Raw genomic sequence first — 26,921 nt, 5'->3', positions numbered from 1 at the left:
CAGTATAGAGACTATAATGACAGCTATGGTAGTAGGAACATAGCATTTGTATTTTGTAGTCACAATATAAAGAGTTAGCAATTACAGCAGTGGTAGACGGAACATGGCATTTAAAGTCGCACTAGAAAGAGGTAAAAATGACAGAAGAGGCATAAAACCGTGGCACTTGAAGTCTGAGTATAGGGATCTAGCAATGACAGCAGCAGCAGTAGAACATTGCATTTGTAATCGCAGTACAACGAGTTAGCAATAACATCAGTAGCAGTAGAAACATGACATTTGCAGTCGCAGTGTTGAGAGTTAGCAGACATCAGCATAGTATAGAGAATTAGCAATGACAGCAGTAGCTGTAGAAACATGACGTTTGTAGTCACCGTATAGCGAGTTAGCAATGAAAGCAGTAGCTGTAGAAACATGACGTTTGTAGTCACCCGTATAGCGAGTTAGCAATGACAGCAGTAGCAGAAGAAACATGGTGTTTGTTGGTGAGGGAACATGCTGTCCGTGCAGTAAAATTAGCTAAATAACCATAGCAATAGCAGAGCTGTCTACGAAATGAATCACAGAATAGAAATATCTTGTAAAATAGAGATAATTGGGCTGTAGTTTTTATTGTATTCATACATTTTTAGCTCAGATATCAGTAAAAGATGTATGTTAAGATATATGCTGGTCACACATATGAATGCACGGTTTAAAACATTACAAAAAAAATGTAATTTTGTTTGATGTCAACCTTAAGTTTACACCATGGCGATATTCAAAAATGATTAATCTGACACGAACGCGTAAATAATGTAATATATCCATTACGTGAGGTATATTATACAATCAAATAAGCGACGATGAACTTCTTGTTGACGAGAGTAATTGTTGCATAACTTTATAAAATAAAAACTGCAATCCACACATACATCAAAGGAACTTATAATAATTACTTTTGTTTCACCTTTTAAATGTATTCTTCTGAAAAGAAAATCTGTCGTGAAGAGAATAAATTACTTTGTAACACACGTGCAATTATTTTGAACGATATTTGTTTATATTTCAGACCTGAAGGAAGATTTGATAGCTCTCTACAGGGAACAGTATCATAACCTGCCTCTTTCGCCTTTAATAGAAGAACAAGACACTCCTCTGCTTAAGTTTTACGTCATGCCGGACATCAATTCAGTGGAAATCCAGAGATCGCTCGGAGGTGGCAATGAAATTAAGTCAGAGGTAACCTCACTACGTGATGTGTTCTACAAGAAAAACAAAAAGTGTCGTAAAATTTATCTTACAGCAGATGCTGGACTCGGGAAAACTGCATTTAGTAAGCGACTCGTGTTGACGTGGTGTCAAGCTAAAATGGGTATCAAAAGTGAACAACATTTCTTTAAGGAGGAAGATATTCAGGCAATGTCAGAGTTTGAATTTGTGTTTTTGTTGTCATTGCGCGATTGTTCTGAGGAATGCGACATTGATGAGATGATCGTGAAACAAGTAATTCCACGGCTGGCACACGCTTCTGTAACTGTACGCGACATAGAAACTATTATTTCTAAGGGTAAAGGCTTGGTAATTCTTGATGGTTTGGATGAATGGATACATCCTGAGACCACCTGTAAGCTAGGACCACGTGACATTCCACACAGGAAAGCTAGGGAATGTACAATCCTCACAACAACTAGACCGTGGAAGTTGAGTGTTATCAGTTTAAGTTCAAGTCAAATAGATCAAAAGTTGGAACTTGTCGGACTTAACGAAGAGTCAGCCTATGAATTAAAGAAGAATGTGATTTCACTTTTGTGTGAGAAACCTCAAATTACAGATGAGCATATTGATAAATTTGATTCTGCTGTCGAAGATAAAGGTATTTCGGATTTGGAAACCATTCCACTTTTGTTGATGTATCTTCTGTGTTTATGGTGTGATGAAATAGATCTAGGAAGGTCTAAATGTGTGTTATACTGTCAAATTGTTGAACTGCTCCTGAAACGAACGTTCAAAAAATATCCAGCCCTGCAGCAGGCGCGCGAACCACCCCGAAGTGATATCCCGCAATTCTTCAGTGAACTCGTGCATTGTAAAAATTATTACACACTTCTGCAAGCTTTAGGACAATTAGCATTTGGAACATTATTCAGTGAAAAACATGAAAGCACACTGGCATTTAGTCCATTAGTTACGAAAAAGTATCTCAACACAGAAGATATGAAATTATGTCTTGAATCAGGAATATTAACACAAAGTAAGGAAGTAAAATTAATCAGTCAAAGTTCTAAAGTTTCGTTTTCACACAAAACAGTACAAGAATATTTCTGTGCACTGCACATTAGCTGCCTAAATGAAAGTGAGGTCCAAAATTTAGTGCAACAAAAATTCAGCAGTGTTCAAAATATTCTTGATATGTCGCAAGTGTTTATTTTCATCAGTGGAATGAATGCAGAAATCATGTCTTCAATATCACGCGAATTAATGTCTGTAATCAGTGAAGATAAAATAACGAGAACATACAGATCTATGGCAGAATACGATTACAGGTACGTTAAACCTCTGATAGACATACAAAACATGTACATTTCTTGTTTGAAAGAAAACACGGACAACACTTCTCTTTGTTTCCAGGATTTTATCATCGATAGAGAATGTAAACAAGAAAATCACTTCTTGAATTTAAAACAGCTGGTGATACACAATAAAAGTAATATTATGTCATTAAGTATCCAAATAGAAGGCATTCGTTGTTTACGTGAACTTATCGATCAGTGTGAAATTGATGACCTGCACAGCGTCAAGAAAATCTATTACGAAGGGGAATGCGAGGAAACGGAAATTATTCGGTTGTTGACAAACAAGTCGTTGGAATGTGTAGCTGTTGTATCACATACATGGCAAGGTAATAAGTTTATAGGCAAACTTAGTTCTTGTTCCAGTGAACTGTCTAAAACATTTCAGAATATTTCTCAGTTACGAGCAATTTATATCAGTTGTTTCGAGATGGAGCACGATGTGCTGAAGCAGTTTCTGAATTATATTATAAACAGAAAATCAATGGCAAAGATTAGATTGCACAATTTACACTGTGTCACACACGATATTTCCTGCGGAGAAATGAATTTGGACTTTTCCCAGCATTCAGATCTAAGGGCGTTAGCATTGAGCGGTATACCTGTGTCACAATTAAAAGTGAATGTATCGTCGTTAGAGGATTGTACTGTAGGACGTTTATCTAAACCCGGTCTGTCCACGTCATTGCTGAGAGAGCTGCCAGCAGCCAGTAAACTACACACATTTAATTGTAGTGGTCTAGAATCTTCCGGTGACATTGAAACATTGCTGCAGACATTACCATTGTTAGTTCCAGTGAAAGAAGTTAGGTTGTGGGGTATCAACCTAGGCGAAAGGTCACTGTCTCTGTCACCGGAAATGGTGAATATACAGATTGTTTACTTGTATAAGGTAACAATGTCTGGTTCATCATTACGTAATCTAGTTAAGGTAGTAGAGAAACTTCCACACTCAGTGACAGTAAGAATGCGAGATTGTAATATAACACCGGAAACAGAATTTGCAGACGTTAAAAAATATATAAAAACATCGGAGAATTTCGTGGTCACGTTTGATGGAATCAGTCAGTACGGCGAGTACGCGTTTGAGTTTCAAACAACTGAAGCTGGAAGTCGAGTACATTAAGTTAACCAGTGAACTTGGACTGATAGTGTAAATATTTCATAAACATTACTCATTGAATATATGTAACATTAAACATAACACAGAGACATATGACATATGACACACATATATGTACAGAGTTAAAAATAGCTGCTCGCGAGTGAAATAGACACGAAAATCAATTCTAATTTACCAGTACTGATTAAGATAGAACAGGGGTTAAAATAGTTGTGCATAGATGAAGAGGATGGACGTTCTCATACCTACATTGATTGATTACACAAGTAAGTTATTTTATTTGTTTTTATTACACTTAATAATAATAAATTTACTAAATTTTTAAATAATGTAGATCTAGTTTTATAGAAAAAATTGAAACGTTTATTAGGATTTGGGCTGTGAAATTTAAATTAAAATAGCCTTACTTATTTGGCTAATCGGGATGACTAAAAATATTTTATGATCTGATATTTTTGTCCCCCCCCCCCCCCCCCCACATGAGTGGTGGGGTATATAAAATATATATTTGCTCTTGTCCGTCCGTCCATCCATCCATCCATCCGTCCGTCATTCCGAGAATGTTGTGTCGCCCCTAGCTCCAAGAGTCACAAAACTTTTCAGGAATGTTGGTCAGCGTGTGTGGTTGTGCAACTGGGGTTTCACCTCAAGATTCATTCAGTTGTGAATGAGTTATGGCCCCTGACTTTGTAAAAATTGGTCATTTTAGTGTTGTGTCGGGTCATTTTGGTGTTGTGTCGTGCCTAGCTCCAAAAGTATTTGCTGTAGAGTCACAAAACTTTACAGGAATGTTGGCCAGCATGTGTAGTTGCGCAGCTGGGGTTTGGTGTCCAGATTCATTCAGTCATGTAGGAGTTATGGCCCCTAACTTAGTTAAAAATTGGTCATTTTAATGTTTTGTTGCGCATAGCTCAAAAAGTATTTGACCTAGAGTCACTAAAGTTTACAGGAATGTTGGTCAGCATGTGCAGTTGTGCACCTGGGGTTTCGCGTCCAGATTTATTCAGTAATGTAGGAGTTATGGCCCCTGACTTAGTTAAAAATTGGTCATTTTAATGTTGTGTCGCGCATTGCTACAAAAGTATTTGACCTAGAGTCCTCAAAGTTTACAGGAATGTTGGTCGGCATGTGCAGTTGTGCACCTGGGGTTTCGCGTCCAGATATGTTCAGTGGTGTAGGAGTTATGGCCCCTGAGTTAGTTAAAAATTGGTCATTTTTATATTATGTCGGGCATAGCTCCAAAAGTATTTGACCTAGAGTCACCAAAGTTTACAGGAATGTTGGTCAGCATGTGCATTTGTGCACCTGGGGTTTCGCGTCCAGATTTATTCAGTAGTGTAGGAGTTATGGCCCCTGACTTAGTTAAAAATTGGTCATTTTAATATTGTGTCGCCCATAGCTACAAAAGTATTTGACCTAGAGTCACCAAAGTTTACAGGAATGTTGGTCAGCATGTGCAGTTGTGCACCTGGGGTTTCGCGTCCAGATTTATTCAGTGGTGAAGGAGTTATGGCCCCAGACTTAGTTAAAAATTGGTCATTTTATATTGTGTCGTGCATAGCTCCAAAAGTATTTGACCTAGAGTCACCAAAGTTTACAGGAATGTTGGACAGCATGTGTAGTTGTGCAGCTTGGGTTTCGCGTCCAGATTTATTCAGTGGTGTAGGAGTTATGGCCCCTAACTTAGTTAAAAATTGGTCATTTTAATGTTGTGTTGCGCATAGCTCCAAAAGTATCTGACCTAGAGTCACCAAAGTTTACAGGAATGTTGGACAGCATGTGTAGTTGTGCACCTGGGGTTTCGCGTCCAGATTTATTCAGTGGTGTAGAGGTTATGGCCCCTGACTTAGTTAAAAATTGGTCATTTTAATGTTGTGTTGCGCATAGCTACAAAAGTATTTGACCTAGAGTCACCAATGTTTACAGGAATGCTGGTCAGCATGTGCAGTTGTGCACCTGGGAATTTGCGTCCAGATTCATTCAGTGGTGTAGGAGTTATAGCCCCTGACTTAGTAAAAAATTGGTCATTTTAGTGTTGTGTTGCGCGTAGCTCCAAAAGTATTTGACCTAGATAACCAAAATTAACAGGAATTTTGGTCAGCATGTGCAGTTGTGCACCTAGGGTTTCGCGTCTGGATTCATTCAGTCATGTAGGAGTTATGGCCACTGACTTAGTTAAAACTTGGTCATTTTAATGTTGTGTCGCGTGTAGCTCCAAAAGTATTTGGCCTAGAGTCACCAAAGTTTAAAGGAATGATGGTCAGCATTTGCGGTTGTGCACCTGGGGTTTCGCATCCGGATTCATTCAGTATTGCAGGAGTTATAGCCCCTGACCTAGGAACAAATTTGTGTCCTTTGTCATGTAGTGGGGGCATCTTTGTCCCATGGACACATTTCTAGTTCATTCTTTGAGGGATTTTGACTTTTTGATGTAATTTGGCACAAATGTTCACCATCATGAGATGGAGTGTCATGCGTAAGAACCAGTTCCCTAGGTTTACGGTCAAGGTCACACTTGGAGGTCAAATTTCTGATAAAATAATGATAAGTTTGTCCGGAGTATTTCTTCTTCATGCATTTGAGGGCTTTTTCGTATCTTGACTCAAATTTTCACCAACATAAGACAGAGTGTGTCACGTCTCTATCTCTAAGGTCAAGGTCACACTTGGAGATCAAAGATCAAATATATGAATGAATTTTTCTGGCCAGGCGCCTGTTAGGGATTTGATGAATGCTTCTACCCATTAATTGTCACCAAACTTTATATGTAGGTATATACATATGACACTCACTTTAGGTCAAGTTCAATTGTCAGATGTCAAAGTCACTGTGACTTCTTTAATTGAAATGCATATGAAAAGTGAATGATTCCACCTGTTGACTTCAAAGTTCATTTTTAGCCTATAAAATCTCCAAAATTCATCATATATGCGGTTCTGAAACAAAAACTTTTCTTCTAACATTTCTAACAAACTCTTGACAGGCGTATACATTTTGTGACTATGGCATTCTTGTTTGCATGTAATATTGTTTTCATTAATTTTGTGGCTTAGATGCCTGAAGTCAATTTCTAACCACTATTCTGTTACTGGAGAGCATATGTTCAGAAATATTGTAATACTTCATGGTTCATGGATTAAAGAACTGACCAAGAATGCAGTCTTACTATTGGACAGTTTGTCAGAATTATGTGCTCCTAAACAACCAGTTCCATGCTGGATTTCAAACTTCATCTTAGTAGGGGTTCTCCCAGTTTCTGTTAATTTTATGAAATATCATCTAGGTGAAAGACTGGTACCCTAGCTGTTGTATCACTATTTATCCATGGTAAATGTTTTCTGTTTCCAGGCCCGCCTGTGTTCACTGGGTTGCTGCTATGTACTGGTGTGTCGTATGACAGTAGATGAAACGACTTGTCGTCCAAATCTGAAATCAACTAATTATACTCTTGTCAAGAGCAATTGTGTGGCATTCGTCACAGGGGGTTCAGTTTTGTTTACCAGTGTTGGTGGGATTCTGTCTCCAGAGTAAGTTAAGTTATGCTTAGAAATATATATTTTATTGAAATTTTCAATAAGGCATAAAAAAATTTATTTGTATCCGGTTATAATCTCGACATACCCTAAATTTTTTGGCAGTCTTTTTAAGAAATATCAAACTGCATGCAGTAGTTGCTTCTCTTCAACCTCAGAACTATACAAATAGGTAAGGAAGATCACTGTGTAGGATAAGCATTGTGGTTATATTGCAGTAATCCGGTTGTAAGCTTCCATGGTGTATTGCTTACATGGTGTAGTCAAAAGAAGTGACAATATAAAAAACAGTAAATCTTTTTGGGGGCATAGAAGCAAATTTCATTGCAATATAATACATAATTTGTCAATTAATTGTTGATTTGGACATATTTCCTTAAACAGAAATGTTTAGTTTAGTGTTGTTTTGGGTATTTACTTAAAACAGGAAGTGCAAAAGTGAAAGTAGGTTTTCTGGGAATGTTGCGGAGGAATACTGTGTAAACACAACCATCATGGATTCAGTCAGCCAGCATTTCACTGCATACTATTCGACACCCACTTTTTTTAATATTTTTTTGTTGTAGAGAGACAGAGGTTTCAGAGGAGGTAGCTGCCATGGCGTGAAAATTTATAAATGAATTTAAAAGGACATTTTTATTGTAAACTAAATGTAGAGCAAAGAACAAATTTTTTCATTGGTAGGTGACCTATAATGCATTTCCAGGTCAGGGGTAAGAGTTCAATTTGTTTTTCGTCTGAAAAGAGAATTTCTTAAAAACATGACAGAAAATGATCATTTAACCACATTAAAAGCCAGACTTGAATCAAAACTTGTATTATATGGGGAAATGGGGTGTTTGAAATTGACCGGTGTTATGTGTGGTCAAAAATGGCCAAAATAGGCAAAATTAGTGCGAAATTTCCATTTGATGAGAGTTCAAAGTACTATTACGTGTGCAGAATAGCCTGTATGTTGTCAAACAATATGTACCAGCTTCCAGAAGATAAACATGCATCACATTTGTGTAAATTTTCCTTATGCTGTAATGCAGATCACTTGAGCCTCGAACCCCAAATTGTAAACAATCAGAGGCAGGCCTGTGTTCGTCATTGCTTTGGTCACAGCTGGCAGAATAGAGAGAGTCCGGATTGTTTATTTTGGTACATTTCCATATATAGTTTACAATAAAGACAAAAAGCACTATTTAAAATAACACAATGATTCTAAATTCTAATATTTACAATATGTACAGATTTTTATAGAACTTTACAGCCAAATTGGACATGAATATTTCCATATAGCTTTTATTATGGATTGTACTGTTGAGCACATTATATTTAGCACATTTTACTTTGAATACATGTGATCAGAGAGCTGTATGTGGTATTTTCGTAAAGTCTGATTTAGTCAAAATTAGTGTTGGTGAGACCTTTAGAATAGTGGACTTTGGCATGAAGTTTATACGGATGTAATCGTCCGGTGTAACGAGCAGTGATTGCCTTCAGTTTCAGACTGTTTTGTTCTGCCTTCATGAAATGCTTAATAACTGATGTGCCTTTTGTTAAGCCAGCACCAAGATACTGTGATTTCATTAAGGCAGAACCAGCATAGCCATGACTTATAGTTTGTGAATCTGAGAGTGTATGCGGCCAAAACAGTTCTGACTGAAAGTTACAGATTTCGGCAAGCAAGAAACATATTATGATCCGTTAACTGCCTCACATTTCTGAGTTGAGGACATATGTGTTTTGTCAGTGTAATTGCTGCTGGGCCTAGCAAGACTTGCATGCATGCATACAGGAGAGATTCATCTAATTTTGTCATTTTTAGTTTGATACTTGATGGCAGATAATTTTTTGCTCTGTTGTATTTGCCAGGACAGACAAGACTTAACACAGCTGTCACCACAGTAACTCTAAAACACATGGCAAGCATAACATTGTGCATTTTTGTTGTGATAGTGTCTAATTGTTACTGTTATAAATAGTATGTGCCTTCTTTAGTTCTGAAACACACCGGGCCTTTACAGAAAGTGAGAAGCTGTTGCGTAAATTAGTCTTATTTGTACCGGGAAACATGTTTTTGCTGAAAGGTGCTTTGTTTATTTGAGGTCTCATTAAATCGCTTAAATGTCTGATGTCTTTAAGATGTTCAGCTTTGAGAGTCTGGCCATTGTCAACACAACTATGTCTTTTAGAGTCACCATCACCAGTGAAAGAAGTAAATACTTAGATTTGCACCAATGTCAGCTGTGACCAAGCTGTTCCATCCGTACTCATTGCCAATAGACATTTACGGATTAAGTCTACGTGGACTGTGGACACCTAAGGCGATAGATTTTTCAAGGGGACCGTCTCAACGTAGTTTAATTATATTATGCGCGATATGAAAAAGTTTATAACGGCAATAGGGTTTGAGTTATTATATCATCACTATGCGGTAGGTGATATAAATTTGAATGTGCCTGTTTTTAGCTCGACTTTTCGAAGAAAAAGTAGAGCTATTACACTTGCTCCAGCGTCGGCGTCTCCGTTGGTTTAAAATTTTTGATAGTCAAATATCTCTGTTACTGTCAAAGCTATTGACTTAAAACTTAAAATACTTATTTACTATCAAAGACTACACAAGGAAGAACAATCCCCATAACACTGATTGATTTTTTACAGAATTATGCCCCTTTTTAATTTAGCAATTTTTGGTTAAAGTTTGTGATAAAGTCAAATATCTCTGTTACTATCAAAGCTATTGACTTGAAACTTAAAATATTTATTTACCATCGAAGTCTACACAAGGAAGAACAATCCCCATAACTCTGATTTGATTTTTTTTACAAACTTATGCCCCTTTTTAATGAAGAATTTTCTGTTAAATTTTATTATAAAGGCAAATAGCTCTGTTACTATCAAAGCTACTGACTTGAAACTTAAAATAATTATTTACTATCGAAGTCTGTACCAGGAAAAAACATTCTGCGTTACTCTGATTCGAATTTTGATAGAATTATGCCCCTTTTAAACTTTTTAGTATAAAGTCAAATATCTCTGTTACTATCAAAGCTATTGACATGAAACTTAAAATACTTATTTACTATCGAAGTCTACACAAGGAAAATCCATTCCCATAACTCTGATTTGAATTTTTACAGAATTATGCCCCTTTTTAATTAAGAATTTTCTTTTAATCTTATTTGATCAAGTCAAATATCTTTGTTACTATCAAAACTGTTGACTTGAAACTTATATGACCTTTGACCCCTTAGTGTGACCTTGACCTTGTATCTACCATCCAAAATCCAAAACATGTGCTCCGCACGTCGACTCGATGTGGTGGTCATTTGTGTAATGTTTCTTTAAAATCCCTCATACAGATCAAGAGTTACAGAGCGGACACGAAACAAAGTCATATGACCTTGACCCCTAAGTGTGACCTTGACCTTTAAGCAAGCCACCTGATACAGGCGCTCTACACGCCCTCTTGATGCGGATAACATATGTTTCAAGTTTGTTTAAAATCCTTCAAGGAGCGGAGTCGACACGAAATTGTTAACGGACAGACGGACAGGCAGACAAACAAACTGACAGACAGTCAGTCAGTCAGATGAACACCTGTGGTATCCCAAAATACGTCCTTTCGGGCGTATAATAACAACAAAGGAATGGAGACGCAAGATATTACGTTTCCTACAGTTTTCACATTGTTTTACCTGCTGACCTACATTTTGATCCCAACTGACACAGTTTAGATTTTTTTCATGTTGGACGATGACGACGATGGAATACGGATACATTGCGATCAGACTAGCTCATCTTTTCAACTTTGTCGCAGATTCGCAACTTATAATATTGAAGAACATTTCAGGAAAGTGTTATGACATTAGATCAAATTCTTTTTGCGATATGTAAAAAAAAATATTTCTCTGGCGATCAGACGGACGGACAGACAAATCCAAATATTATCCTGTGCAGTGACATATTTAGCCGGACCTTACCATCATTATTATTATAGGAATGTTTTCCTACCAAACATAGATTAAAATTATCTTGTTGAGACGGTCCAATGGAAAAATCGATCGTCTTAGGTGTTCACAGTCCACGTAGACTTAATCCGTAAATGTCTAATAGGCACAGATTCAGAAATGGTGACCGTACTGTGAGTGGCCCCTGTGATTAGGACATACAACAGTTTTTCCCTTGTTTCTTAGCTAAGATGCAATTTTGCATAATTTGCTCTGAAACGAAACACCTACGACCTTTTTATCATGGGTATTGTTTTCACACTTAGTGGTGGTGACAGTTGTGCCGGCTTGAAATGGTGTGTTATCAGAATTAAACAGGGGGTTGTTGAAACACAAATCACCTTCAACTTTCACATATTTTTTATTTTTATGCCCACAGAGTTTGTTTTCAAATTTGTTTTGCCAAATTTCAGTCATATCTTGTTTATTTAAGTCTACCATGGCCTGACCGACTTTGTTAGCTTGATGAACCATACCGGTCATGGCAGGGGGTTCTATCCTAGAATCACTGGTATTGCTGATAGATGTAGTCATTAAGCCTAACTGCAAGCCTATATTTGCTTTAGCTGCCTTTCTACCTCTTTTGTGAGACTCAGCCTGTTCAAATAATCTATAGAATGCACTTGTATAGTTACAGACAGAGCACTTGAGCCGCTTGTTCCAGCACAAGCCCCATTTACGAGATGCCTTAGGGTCAATTTCTAAATCACCAACACATGAATTATTGCCTAAACAGTGTTTCTTTATTTCAGAGTTGAACATTTTATTGACCTCAAAGGGCCTGTACAATCTGTTAGTCAAGAGATCAGGGTGTACAGTAGTACTGTACTAAATTCTGGAGTGGTGTAACTCTGTGTCAAAGTTCGGGTCCTTTGTTTAGGCCTAAATGGTGAAACAGGAGTATCTGTCGCACCAATATTTTGAAAGGTAAGTACATTATTCTGTTCCTTTATTCTAGCATCAAAAACAGACTTGTTAAGCCTTGCATATTTTTTGTTCTGGTCATTTTAATGTTGTGTCACGCGTAGCTCCAAAAGTATCTCACCTAGAGTCACCAGAGTTTACAGGAATGTTGGTCAGCATGTGCAGTTGTGCACCTGGGGTTTCGCGTTCGGATTCACTCAGTCATGTAGAAGTTATGGCCCCTGACTTAGTTAAAAATTGATCATTTTAATATTGTGTCACGCGTAGCTCCAAAAGTATTGACCTAGAGTCAAGAATTTTGTCAGAATGTTTGTCTTAATGATCTATAGGACAAGTTCGAATCCAAGTCATGTGGGGTCAAAAAGTAGGTTAGTTGGCCCGATCAAAGGAAAACTTTATGAACACTCAAGAGGCTACAGGTGTGATCCAATATTAACGAAACTTTGTCAGAATGTTTGCTCTAGCTCAAATTCAAAACTGGGTCATGTTGGGTCAAAAACTAGGTCAGTAGGCCAGATCAAAGGAAAAGCTTGTTAACAGTCTAAAGGCCACAGTTGTGGCTCAATCTTTATGAAACTTTAAAATTAATCTGTTGTAACCAGTAAAAGATTGACATTTCTTAAATGTCACATGTATTTTGACTGTAGATAAGAGCCTTAGAATCGGCAGTAGTTCACTTTTGGTCTTCAGCACATGTTTGACTGTACTTGAGAGTTCATGTGTGGTCATCAATTCGTCATTAGCACAGGTTTAACGGTATTGGAGGTTTCACAAGCACATGGAAGCACTTTCAGTGGTAGCTTTTGGATAATTTGTGGTCATTATATAAAATTTAGGTTTGACTGCACTTAAGAAACAGTGTTCAAAGTTTGTCATCAGCTCATGCTTGACAACTAAAAGGCCTTGTGCCATTGATTCACCTGTGGTCACCAGCACAGGTTTGACTGGACATAAGAGCCTGGCGACCTTAATTTACTTGTTTTGTTGTATTTAACGTCGCACGGATACAGTCATAGATCAAATGGCGACTCTCCATATTTTTTATTGAGGAAGACACAAGGTGCCCCTCCGTGCGTATTTCATCACGAGCCGGCATCTGGGAAGAACCACTGACCATCCGCAAGCCAACTTGATGACTTCCTAAAATTAAGAATTAAATGCCAAGAGTGATGCTCGAACCTACATTTTGAGGGCTGACAGGGAAACTATTGGATCTGACATTTTGAAAATATTGTATCTGCAACCATCAACTTTTTTGACCGGGAAACTATTGTATCTGCCTTCTAGCACATACAAATTTTCCCGGTAAAATTTCCTGTTACTGTCTTAATTTAAAAAAAAATCATTATTTGTGACATTATGGTCTGTAATTTAAACACCAAACAAGGAGAAAACTTGTTATTGTTGTTTAGGTTTTATGTGAATATTAAAGAACTAAAGTAAATAATAGTTTACGTTAACATTTTCACATAATGTGATACAGATACAATAGTTTCACGGTAACTGCAAAGACACTGGTTATAAAATAAAATGTTCTTTTTGCAAACTTGTATGGGGGTGTCAGGTCTTGATTTACTTAGAACAAGTGAATCCTTCATGCAAACAGTGAAGTTCCTGATCATACACCACATTCTGTTGCGTCTGACGTTGGTCTTCAGTGTTTGCCAAAGTTCTCTTTCGCAGATGCTAGGCATGAATTGTTTAAACAAAACCTGTCCAGAAATGTTTCCGAGGTGACCCTCTACCAAAATGTTTCTACCAAGATATTTCAAGCTGTTCTTAAAATCACTCCTTTTACACACATTTATGTAGGAAACGATTTGAAAATATTATCTAGTCTAAAACCAAAAAGCCAAGATGCATTACCATATAAGTTTTCTTTGTGACTCCTCCAGGATTATGCTGTTCTGTCACATGGGAGGGTTGTATGCTTCAGAGAGGGTAAGGACATGACAAAACGCCTAAGTTACTATTCATTTATCGCACATGCGTGTGGTCATGTGCTTGCTTTCTGGCTTTTCATTTTCCTGTCTGTCATTTTTGAAATTTTAGCCTAAAATATTGATAAAGTTGATTGAAGTTATTGTAATAAACTGAAGTTCTGTTAGAAACATCTTATCGATTTTGTCATTTTTTATTTGTACTATAAAGATTTAAATTTTTGAGTGTATATGAATACCTTTGTCCAAAAAAAAATAGAAACAATGTCATGTAGAAATCTCTGTTTCCAGAAGTTTTTTTCAAATGATTCTTAATAATATTCTGTCTTTACCAAAGTTTCATTATACTACTGTAGCTGTAACACAGGTGATACAGAGAACAAAATCCCATAATTGTTCACATAAAGGTAAATTAGGCCTTAAAATATCTTTGTTTTTGGTAGCTCAAATAAATTAGGGTAGGTAGGTCGGAAAAATGTTTCTTGTTTGTTCTGCAACTTTTTATTAAAAATTTGAATGAAAACTTCTCTAAGGCCATAAAAACATTAAAATTTTAGGGTCGGGCCAAACATTTTGGGTAGATCGGGATACTGTAAACATACAATGGAAACAAAAAATTTTTATGCTTTACACAGTCACTTCAAAAGCAACAGAACTCTGTTTGTTTGTTTGTTTGTTTTGGGTTTAACGCCGTTTTTCAACAGTATTTCAGTCATTTAATGGCGGGCAGTTAACCTAACCAGTGTTCCTGGATTCTGTACCAGTACAAACCTGATTTGAGCAAGTAACTGCCAACTTCCCCACATGAATCAGTGGTGGAGGACTAATGATTTCAGACACAATGTTGTTTATCAAATACGGAGAGCATACGCCCCGCCCGAGGATCGAACTCACGGCCCCGCGATTCGTAGACCAATGCTCTACCTACTGAGCTAAGCGGGCGGGCTACAGAACTCTGTAACTATGCCACTGCACATCAGTATTGGCTATAGGTTAAAATATATTACAAAAGTGCTGTAACATTACTGAAATAATGACAGTGGAATTCACCGACTGTCCTGAAAAATTAAATTCGTGTTGAAGATTTGGGAGGGGTGAAACCGGTCCAAATTAAACCCACATAGTGCATTGGCGGCCAGCATGGATCCAGACCATCTGTGTGTCTGGTCAGGATCCATACTATTCACTTTCAAACCCGATTACAATTAGAGAAACTTGCAACAGTTAGCAAACAGTAAGGATCCTGACCAGACTGCACAGATGCGCAGGCTGGTCTGGATCCATGATTGCTCTATGTTGGTTTTCTCATGCTGCAGCTCATTTTTCCCCTTGTATAGCTTTATTTTAGCTTATAAATTAATTTCTTGATTACTTGTATGAAATTTATATCCGGATGTAATGAAATATGTACAGTGTGACAGTCAAGTATTAATGCATACGGTTGCAAAAAGAAAAATATATATATTATTAAAGGTGAATAATGATAAACATATTTTTATTTTATATGTCCATTATTACTGGCTTAAGGTATTTTTAAGAGCTTAGATATTTGACATGTGGCATTGCCTAGTGGACCTCTACAAAATATGTTCAAATCATGACCCCCGGGGGAATATTGACCCTCCCCAGGGGTCACTTGATTTTACATAGGAAAGTCTTCAAAAACTTTCTTAAAATAAACCAGAAGGCCTAGAGCTTAGATATTTGACATGTAGCATTGCCTAGTGGACCTCTACAAAATTTATTCAAATTATGACCCCCCAGGGTCAAATTGAACCCGCCCCATGGGGTTACTTGTTTGTACATATAAAAATCTTCAAAAAATTTCTAAAAATAAACCAGAAGGCCTAGAGCTTAGATATTTGACATGTAGCATTGCCTAGTGATCCTCTACAAAATTTGTTCAAATCATGACCCCCGGGGTCAAATTGACCCAGCCCCAGGGGTTACTTGATTGTACATAGGGAAAATTTCATAAATTTATGACCCCCGGGGTAATATTGGCCCCCGCCCCAGGGGTTACTTGATTGTACATTGGAAAATCTTCCAAAAACTTTCTAAAAATCATCAGTTTGACATTTGAAACATGTAACTCCTATTTCTCTGGTGAGCGATCCAGGGTCATCATGACCCTCTTGTTACATTTTTATGAAATTTGGTCAGAATGATGACCTTGATAAAATCTAGGCCAAGTTTGAAAATGGATGATCTTGGGTCAATAACTAGGTCAAATCAAGCAAAATCATTGTGTATGCAAATTACAGCTGTATTATTCAATAGATCTTTATTAATTTTGAATGATTACCTTGATGAAATTAAGGCCAAGTTCGAAAATGGATCATCTGGGGTCAAAAACTACGTCACTAGGTCAACTCAAGCAAAATCATTGTGTATGCAATACAGGCTGTATTATTCAATAGATCTTTATTTATCCCCCCGCCAAAGGCGAAGGGGATATTAGAAATGCTCTGCGTGCGTGCGTCCGTCCGTCCGCAACGATCTTTGTCCGGAGCATAACTCCAAAAGTACTGGAGGGATTTTCTTCAAACTTGATACACTGATAGAACACATTGGGAGGAAGTGCAGTGTGCAAGAACAATAACTCTACCTTGCCTATTTTTTGAGTTATTCCCCTTTATCTTATTTTCTTAAAAAATTTTGTCCGGAGCATAACTCCAAAAGTACTGGAGGGATTTTCTTCAGACTTCATACACTGATAGAACACATTGGGAGGAAGTGCAGTGTGCAAGAACAATAACTCTGCCTTGCCTATTTTTTGAGTTATTTCCCTTTATCTTATTTTCTTAAAAATTTTTGTCCGGAGCATAACTCCAAAAGTACTGGAGGGATTTTCTTCAAACTTCATACACTGATAGAACACATTGGGAGGAAGTGCAGTGTGCAAGAACAATAACTCTACCTTGCCTATTTTTTGAGTTATTCCCCTTTATCATATTTTCTTTAAAAAAATTGTCCGGAGCATTTCTTCTTCATGCATAGAGGGATTTTGATATAACTTGGCACAAATGTTCACCACCACGAGACAGAATGTCATGCGCAAGATCCAGGTCCCTAGGTCTAAGGTCAAGGTCACACTTAGAGGCCAAAGGTCAGATACAAGAATGACATTGTCCGAAGCATTTCTTCTTCATGCATGGAGGGATTTTGATGTAACTTGGCACAATTATACACCATCATGAGACGAAGTGTCATGCGCAGTTCCCTTCTTTAGAATTACCTCCCTTTGTTGTTACTTTAAATAGCTTTTATAGTAACTTTTTCATTACTAGTCGTACGGAAAAATCGAGACCACTTTTCTGTAGTACAACATGCATGCTACATCCAATTTTGAGGTGTATTTTGACCAATCTCTACCTGGTAAAGATTTTTTTGTGGACTTGCAATTTTTTTTTTTTTTTTTTTTTTAAGATAACTTCCCTTAGTTGTTACAATAAATAACTTATATTGTAACATTTTTATAATTTACCGTAGGGAAAAAACAAGACCACTTTTCTGTGGTACAACATGGATGTTACTTTCCAATTTTACGTGTATTTTAAGGTATCTCTACCTGGTAAGGAGTTTTTTGTGGACTTAGAAAAACAAAAGACTTACAATGATTACTAAACAACCACAAAATTAAAATTCCATTTGCAAATACAGCTGCTAGAGTAAAGAAATTTGCTGTGACGGGCATATATTGTGACATTCTGGCACTCGTGTTCCCTGTTAGCTTTCCATTCCTTCTTTTTACAGTAGCCATATAGAAAAACATCATAGCTATACTGTTCATGATAAGTAATAAAATTTAGCAGTAAACCACCTCACCATGCACTGACTTATTCTTTCTTCCACATCTTTAAAACCCCTGATGCGGACCACAACTAAATGGTTCTTCAAAGCTTTCCCCAAAATTAATACTTTCAAACTTGCCAGGAACTTTAGCCTTCAGTTATAATATGCCCGGCGGGGGGATTGGCCATGTCTAACATGGCTCTTGTTAATTTTGGTGAGAATGATTACCTTGATGAAATTGAAGGCCAAGTTCGAAAATGGATCATCTGGGGTCAAAAACTACGTCACTAGGTCAAATAAAAAAAGAAAACCCTTGTGAATGCGATAGAGGCTGTATTTTTCAACTGATCTTCAAAATAATAACCTTGAGGCCAAGTTTGAAACTGAGTTATCTAGGGTAAAAAACTAGGTCACTAGGTCAAATAAAAGAAAACCTTTGTGTATGCAATAGAGGCTGAATTTTTCAATTGATCTTCATGAATTTTTTCAATTGATCTTCATGATTGCCGTGACGAAATCTAGGTCGAGTTTGAATATGGGTCCTCTTGGGTCAAAAACTAGGCCACTCTAGGCCAAATAAAAAAAACAACTTGTGAATGCAATAGAGGTTGTATTTTTCAATTGATCTTCATGAAATTTGGTTGCAATGATTGCCTAGATGACATCTACGTCGAATTAGAATATGGGTTATCTGAGGTCAAAAACAAAATCACTAGGTCAAATTAAAGAAAAACCTTTTCTATGCGATAGAGACTGTATTTTTCAATTCATCTTCTTAAAATTATGTCAGTATAATTGCCTTGATAAAATAAAGGCCTAGTTTGAATATGGGTCATTTGAGGTAAAAAAAACTAGGTCACTAGGTCAAATCAAAGAAAAACCTTGTATATGCGAAGGAGGCTGTATTTATCAATTGGTCTTCATGAAATTTGGTCAGAATGATTGCCTTGATGAAATCTAGGTCGGGTTTGAATATGGGTCATCTTGGGTCAAAAGGTAGGACAAATCAAATCAAAGAAAAGCCTTGTGTATGTGATAGAGACTGTATTGTTCAATTGATCTTCAAGAAATTTGGTCAGAATGATTGCCTTGATATGATCTAGGTCAAGTTTGAATATGGATCATCTGGAGTTAAAAAGTAGGTCATTAGGTCATATCTATGAAAATGCTTGTTCATTTTTTATTTTCCATCAATATTTATTATCAACATGTAAAGTTTTGTACCTTCCCCCTTCCCTCCCCCACACCATCCAGAAAAACAAACAAACAAAAAAAAACATTCATATTCTGTTAATTTGATTTTGACTAATGAAGTTATTTGCTTCTTTGTAACATTCTTAACTATTTGTTAGATATATTTGTTTTCCATTCATCCCCACAGACTCTCGGCGGGGGATACCAATTCATCGAATTTGCTTGTTTGCATATACTTTTATAGGAGAAAATTTAAGATCTTCTTGTCTGAAAGTTAAGGCCTAGTCCTTTCATATGTGGTATGTAGGATTGCCTGATGTTTCTCTTACAAGATTGTTCAAAGTATTACCCTGGAGTGAAAAGAGGCACTGCCCAAGGGGTCACTTGTATATGAGTTATATAGTAAAAAGTACTTCAAAAATTATATGATCATATTTCCTAAATTGTTTAATTATAATTACATTGTACTTGATGACCCCAAGTGATAAGGGTTCATTTACCTGTGACCTTGACCTACTGACCTACTTTCATGTTTTCTAAGATGCAGGCTTGAAATTTATGTGACATACACAGTTTTGCGCACTGATCATAACACTGAATTTCAGTGACTATGAATGTGACCTACTGGCATACTTTCTTAATATTTAGCATCAGTTTGACATTTTGAAACATATATCTCATATTACTCAGGTGAGTGATCTAGGGTCACCGTCTTGTAACTGTTACAAATGTTTCAGACTAACAATAACATGTTAATATATGTTTACAATATTTTCAGACCACCAGTTGCGATTCAGAACCTTCAGCACCACTAAATAGTAAGTTCGTAGACCATTGGTTTTACCACCAGGATCCCTTTTCAATTGAAAATTTATCAGACAATGATTGTACTGTTTTAAACCTGGATCTGAAGACATTAATGTTACAGTAAATAAATCTTTACAATCATCCAATTCTGCTAGACTAAGTAGACACAGACTGATGAGAGTACTAAGATTTGGACCATCAGCTTAATATTGCTAACTGGATCCCAGCTTAACTGAGAAGTAACTAAGCTTGCAGATCAGCAGTTGTACACAACTATTTGCATACCAGCTCCTGTGAAATTTTGTGTGATATTAGATGTTCGATTTTCGACACAACAATATGAATCTGATTTAGAATAATAAGCCTCGCAGTAATATTCTACATTAATAAAGAAATTGAGATTGTAAACCCAGTACATGTAAGATCACCTGTAGTGATTAGCAACCGCTACAACTATTTTTAGCTCGACTGTTTGGAGAAAAAGTAGAGCTATTGCACTCGCCCTTGCGTCGGCATCGCCATTGGTTAAAGTTTTTGATTAATTTAAGTGAAATATTTCTGTTACTATCAAAGCTATTGACTTGAAACTTAAAATACTTATTTACTATCAAAGTCTACACCAGGAGAAGTAATCCGCATAACTCTCATTAGAATTTTGACAGAATTATGCCCCTTTTTAACTTAACTTTTTAAAATTTTTTGATAAAGTCAAATATCTCCGTTACTATTAAAGCTTTTGACTTGAAACTCAAAAAAGTTATTTACAATCAAAGTCTGCAAGAGGAGACACAATTTCCATAACTCTTATTTGAGTTTTGACAGAGTTATGTCCCTTTTTAACTTTGGAATTTTTACTGGCAAATCTCTAATTCAGAGTCAAACACTGAGAAAAGTCGAGTGCACATGTCATGTCATATGTCTTTCGTTCCTTCATTTCATATACTGCCATTAGTTTGTTCATGACTATCAATACTCGGGGAAATCAGATTCAGTATCCTGTACATAACATGCGTTTCACACAATTCATTTTGTACATACATAGACAATACATTTCAGATTAATATTAAGTATACTGTCTATTTGTAGCATTTTCATCGTCACTTAATTGATGCCTAGCATTTCGTTACAATACTCAGGGAATACACATTTGTCATATTATATGTACATATACCTGTTTTGATTGATAGCACAGCTTTAGGTTTGGAGAAAAAAAAAGACTAGTGCAAGTGTAAATATGTGTTTCTCCATTAGTCTGTTATTTGTAATTAAGTTCTTTTTTCTATACTAAGATTTGAATTTGTTTCCCGTATTGTTTTGTACATAAACATACATTGTTTAAGTTGAATTTACATGCACAAAATTGGTTGTTTATACATGTGTATATATCTTGTGTTTCGTTAGGATAGTAAGGAAATAGACAGATTGTTTTGTTATTATGTAGCAGACTGCATTATAATATAATAGATAGTTTTATACTTGCCTTTAATTGATATGATTTTGACAGAATAAATACACAGGTGCATTTTAACTTTGTGTACATAATGATAGATTTTGTGCAGATCTTTGTCACCCTTCAGATTTAGTAACAAGGGAAGTAAATACTAAATTTATTTTTAATATTTCAAATGAAGTTTAGAGATTCTTGTTGGGGATAACACTATGAAAAGCTTTCCTTTGACCTCCACATCCTAGAAATGTTTTAAAGTTATACATTATGTACACAAAGGGTATACCGGTAGTTATTAAATGATAGTTTTAAAGTGTTGTACAGTACATTTTATCTTATGAAAAGGCTATACAATGTTTTAGATTGTTCAGCAGTGAGTTAAAAACAAGAAAATCAATGTTAATCATTTGGAATGTAGAAGTTTAATTTTGATTTTTGAAATTATGTGGTTTTCGTCATAAATACATTTTTATTTTGTAATATAAACAGTCTGGACCATGTGTGATTCAGCTACATTTGAAATTCACTTGTACATAGTTTGTATATAACATGTTTCTTTTATGTTAAAATGTCGAGTCACTTGCCTCCGCTCTTACGGAAGGTCAGTGGTTCTACCATGCATATACAAACCAGTGCCTGAAAATGCCAGGAGGGCACTTGGAGTCTTCCCTCACTACCAAAAGCTGGAATGTTATTATATGACAAGATCAAGATGTTGATTGGATGTTAATAATAATAAAATGGTAAGGCATACTCAACACATGTCGATGATGCCCACAGCTAAAGTAACCATTTCAAAAGAGCTCGGGTTTTTTAATTGGCGAGCTTGTATATATGTATATACACATCACATTTTATTTCGCTGAGGTTGTGAATTTGAATGAGCAGCAGTATTTAGAGTTTTGTTTTCACTGTACATGTGTTATTTAGGTACATTTAAGTGTTTGTTTAACACGAAAGTGACAGACTTCGTGTAACTGTTCAGTCTTCAGAATAGTATAGTAAAATAGGTAAAACTAAAGAGCTATACGCAATTTAGTCACTGTCTGATCTATCCATCTATATATATATATATATATATATATATATATATATATATATATATATATATATATCTGTTTGTACATAATTTTATTCAGTTAAGCTTTGATGTTAAAATTTTATATTATTTTTGTCTTAATTCAGATAATGATTATGTTTAAAATGTATTGTGGAATTTGTTAAATGAACACTATTTTGTCCAAGAGCATAAGAAGGGAAATAACCGCTGGAGTAGAATGTAACCTGTTCTAAATATTGGACAGTTGTAGTATTACCACTGTTTACAATTATTCCAAAAGAAAATCTCAAAGTCATATATTTTCTGTCCAGTAAGCTAAGTTATAAACAAATCAATTTTTACAGAGCACAAGCCTCTCTCAATTGGATTTCATTCACAATAAAAGATACAGTACTATCACTGTTCAAGTTAAGAATGATGTATTTCATTAAATGATACCTGTATGCTCTTGTGTAGCATCCTTTTGGAGGAAACTAGTCAAAATATGTTGACTGCTTCCCAAAGGAGAAACAATCTACTATATTTAGTATATATAAGTTTCCAGTTCTGCAAGTAGGGAAGTAGAAATATTAAATTTGGAAATGAAATAAACAAAACGCTTTATAGCCAGTTTAGCTCTGCTCACGGGGAATCTTTGGCAAAGGTTCGACTGTACATAATTATATCATTTATGATAAGTTATCATATTTTAATGGTTTGTTTTCTAAACAATTCATCATATATTTTAACCATATATTGTTTCCCATCTTATCAGGGATAAACTATTTCCACGCATTATGTTGAAGCATTGTTTAAAGTTTCTCGTAAAATCTGGGAACAAAATGGTATATTATAGATCCATTGTTTGTTTTAGGGCCTGCATTTGTCTTTGACTTGTTTTATTGTAGATTGACGTATTTAGTAAAATGATAACAGTGTGATAGTTGTTCGAACATGATATATATTTTAATGACCTTGGTTATATCAGTTCACTTTTAATACATTGATATCGCCAGTATAAAACTGAAGCTGCAAAAAGTAATCGAAGGAGAGAAAGCTTTTATAAATTTTAGGGATACTTTTCTGAACCGCAGTCCTTCAAGTTTCTCTTAAACTTCTCTACTCATATAATGAATCAGGCCATTTTAGTAAAGGCACAATAATACTCAATACTGGAGGATAGAAACAATCCTCATTTTTTATGCCCCCCTTCGAAGGAGGGGTATATTGTTTTGCAGATGTCGATTGGGCGGTCGGAATGTAGACCAATCATTTATAGAAATGTAAACAAACCTAATTACCCATGCGTTTATACCCACATTTTAGCTGTCAGTTTTGAAGATATTCCAGAGTGTTGAACTGTCAGAAAAATAAAACTCTCTTAGAAGATACATGACCGTACTTTTCTTGGTGAATTTTGGTGATAACTTTGTAGGTCATTTAAGAACAAAAGGCTAGTAACCCTTTTTTTAAATTGGTCTTGCTATGTGTTACAGCTGTCAGAAGATTGTTGATAGAACATATAGAATTCCCATCATTTGGTCACATGCACATTTTTGTCGTTTTTAATTAGATAATTGGATGGGTACCAAACAAAGAAGCAGAAATTTTCTTACTTTCATGAAAATCTAAAAATTGTTTAAATAGAGTATGATATTATATACATTTTTAGTTTCATGTTTCATGAACTGATTTTTCATGAGCCAGGAACCATAATTTTGCCTTTACATCTTAAGTTTAAAGGTACATTTGACCTAAATTTTGTATTTGAAAATATAAACAGTTATTAGATATAGCTTATGTAAACATCAAATTAACAAGTTTATATACCATGCATTAGCTTAAATTAAGTACACAATGTACACATGTATAGCTAAACACAGTATTTAATGTCTCTTCCACTTATAAATTAGAAAATTTTGAAAATCGGCTGTTACTTCATGACATTTTTATGAACCTTTTCATTCAGAATTAATTACTTTGTATATTTAGTAACGTTTCATATATTCAATTGAGATTTTCTACATTTTAAGAAAATGTCTGAATATTAAATATTTTAGTGAAAGATAGTCATTGGGTCATTCATGTCTCATGGACCCTGCTTTCATGAGCTAGGAACCATGATTTTTAGCTCACCTGAGCACAAAGGGTTCAAGGTGAGCTTTTGTGATCACCCTGTGTCCGTCCTCGTCATTTGTCCGTTGTCAACAATTTGACTGTTAACACTCTTGAGATCACAATCTGAAACTTGGTCAGAATGTTACCCTCAATAAAATCTTGGACGAGATTTATATTTGGTCATCTGGGAACAAAAACCAGGTCACCAGGTCAAATCAAAAGAAAAGCCTGTTAACACAAGAGGTCGCAATTTTGGTCCAATCTTAATGAAACTTGGTCAGAATGTAACTCTCAATAAAATTTTAGAAGAGTTTGATATTAAGTCATCTGGGGTCAAAAACAAGGTCACAAGGTCAAATCTAAGGAAAAGCTTGTTAACACTCTAGAGGCCACATCTATGACTGTATCTTCATGAAACTTAGCCAGAATGTTAATCTTGATGATTTCAAGGTAATGTTTGAATCTGAATTATGTGGGTTTAAAAACTAGGTCACCAGGTCAAATCAAAGGAAAAGCTTGTTAAACACTCTAGAGGTCACAATTTTGGTCTAATCTTAACGAAACTTGGTTAGAATGTTACTCTCAATAAAATCTTGAAAGAATCCGATATTGAGTCATCTGGGGTCAAAAACTAGGTCACCATGTCAAATTTAAGGAAAAGCTTGTCAACACACTAGAGGCCACATTTACGAGTGTATCTTCATGAAACTTGGCCAGAATGTAAATCTCGATGATCTCTAAGTAATGGTTGAATCTTGGTTATGTGGAGTTAAAAACTAGGTCACCAGGTCAAATCAAAGGAAAAGTTTCTTAACACGCTAGAGGCCACATTTATGACTGTATCTTCATGAATCTTGGTTAGAATGTTAATCTTGATGATCTTTAGGACAAGTTCAAATCTGGGTCAGATGGGGTCAAAAACTAGGTCACTAGATGATATCAAAGGAAAGGGTACTTAACACTCTAGTGGCCACATTCATTGCCATATCTTAATGAATCTTAGAATGTTCAGCTTGATGATCCTTAGGTCAAGTTTAAATCTTGGTCAGGTAGGGTCGAAAACCAGGTCATCAGGTCAAAGCAAAGGAAAAGCTCCTTAACACTCTTAGAGGCCACATTCATGGCCATAACCTGGTTAGAATGTTAATCTTGATGAGTTTTAGGTCAAGTTCAAATCTAGGTCAAGTAAAATAAATAACTAGGTCACTTGATCAAATCAAAGGAAAAGGTACTTAACACTTTAATGAAACTTGGTCAGAATGTTAATCTTGATGATCTTTAGGTCAAGTTTAAATATTGGTCAGGCGGGGTCGAAAACTAGGTCACCAAGTCAAATCAAATGAAAAGCTCCTTAACACCCTAGAGGGCATATTGATGGCCATAACTTAATGCAACTTGGTCAGAATGTTACCCTTGATGATCTTTAGGTCAACATCCAATTTGGGTCCTGTGGAGTCAAAAACTAGGTCTCTAAGTCAAATTAAAGGAAAAAACTAGTTAACACTCTAGAGGCCACATTTAATACCATATCTTAATGAAACTTGGTCAGAATGTTGATTGCGATGGTCTTTAGGTCAATAGGTCAGGTGACCTATACAGGGCCTTCATGGCCCTCTTGTCCCTATACATTTCAGAATGTTAATCTTGATGATCTTTAGGTCAAGTTTGAATCTGGGTCATGTAGAATCAAAAACTAGGTCACTAGGTCAAATTAAAGCAAAAACTAGTTAACACTCTAGAGGCCACATTTAATACCATATCTTAATGAAACTTGGTCAGAATGTTAATTGCGATGATCTTTAGGTCAATAGGTCAGGTGATTGATACAGGGCCTTCCTGACCCTCTTGTTCCTATACATTTTCAATTTAATTTTTCATGAACGGTGTTTTTATTTTAGCCAGGAACCATGATCCTTAATAAGTTTTAATGATTCATGAACGGTGTTTTTATCATAGCCAGGAACCATGATCCTTAATAAGTTTTAATGATTCATGAACCGTGTTTTCATGAGCCAAGAATCATGATTTTGGGTATTGAGATTATGTGATTATCATTTGATTATATTTATCTTGTTTTGAAATGTTTATATGTTCAATGTATGAACTTACCAAAATATGTGCAAACATATTTTACTGATTATAAATTTTAATAACTTTAATGTATATATTGTACTATTGAGAATGTTTTGAATTAAAAGGTAACAATGGAAGCACTATTTGATTCATTGTTTATTATTCCAATTCAATGAATTGTTCGTTTCATGTGGAAATGTTGTGCTTGAATTGTGCAAGTCCTGAGAAATTGACACGCTGAGATATTGACAAACTGAGATACTGACACACTGAAATAATGAGATACTTACATACTGACACACTGAGATACTGACACACTGAGATACTGACACACTGAAATAATGAGATACTGACACACTGAGATACTGACACACTGAA

At 35.7% G+C, this 26,921-nt stretch overlaps 1 protein-coding gene across 1 annotated transcript; it reads left to right on the top strand.

The window, feature by feature from the left end:
- The first annotated feature begins 854 nt into the window (after positions 1–854).
- LOC128546053 (uncharacterized) lies at positions 855–26,680 on the top strand. The gene is made up of 4 exons (XM_053523478.1): positions 855–3,941; positions 7,024–7,202; positions 11,959–12,133; positions 19,838–26,680. The coding sequence occupies exon 1, from the start codon at positions 1,156–1,158 to the stop codon at positions 3,676–3,678; it is 2,523 nt and encodes an 840-aa protein (XP_053379453.1). The 5' UTR covers positions 855–1,155; the 3' UTR covers positions 3,679–3,941; positions 7,024–7,202; positions 11,959–12,133; positions 19,838–26,680.
- Positions 26,681–26,921: the final 241 nt, after the last annotated feature.

Source organism: Mercenaria mercenaria, chromosome 14, assembly GCF_021730395.1.
Source record: "Mercenaria mercenaria strain notata chromosome 14, MADL_Memer_1, whole genome shotgun sequence".
Lineage (NCBI taxonomy): Eukaryota > Metazoa > Mollusca > Bivalvia > Venerida > Veneridae > Mercenaria > Mercenaria mercenaria.
This window is presented reverse-complemented; position numbering and strand designations above follow the sequence as displayed.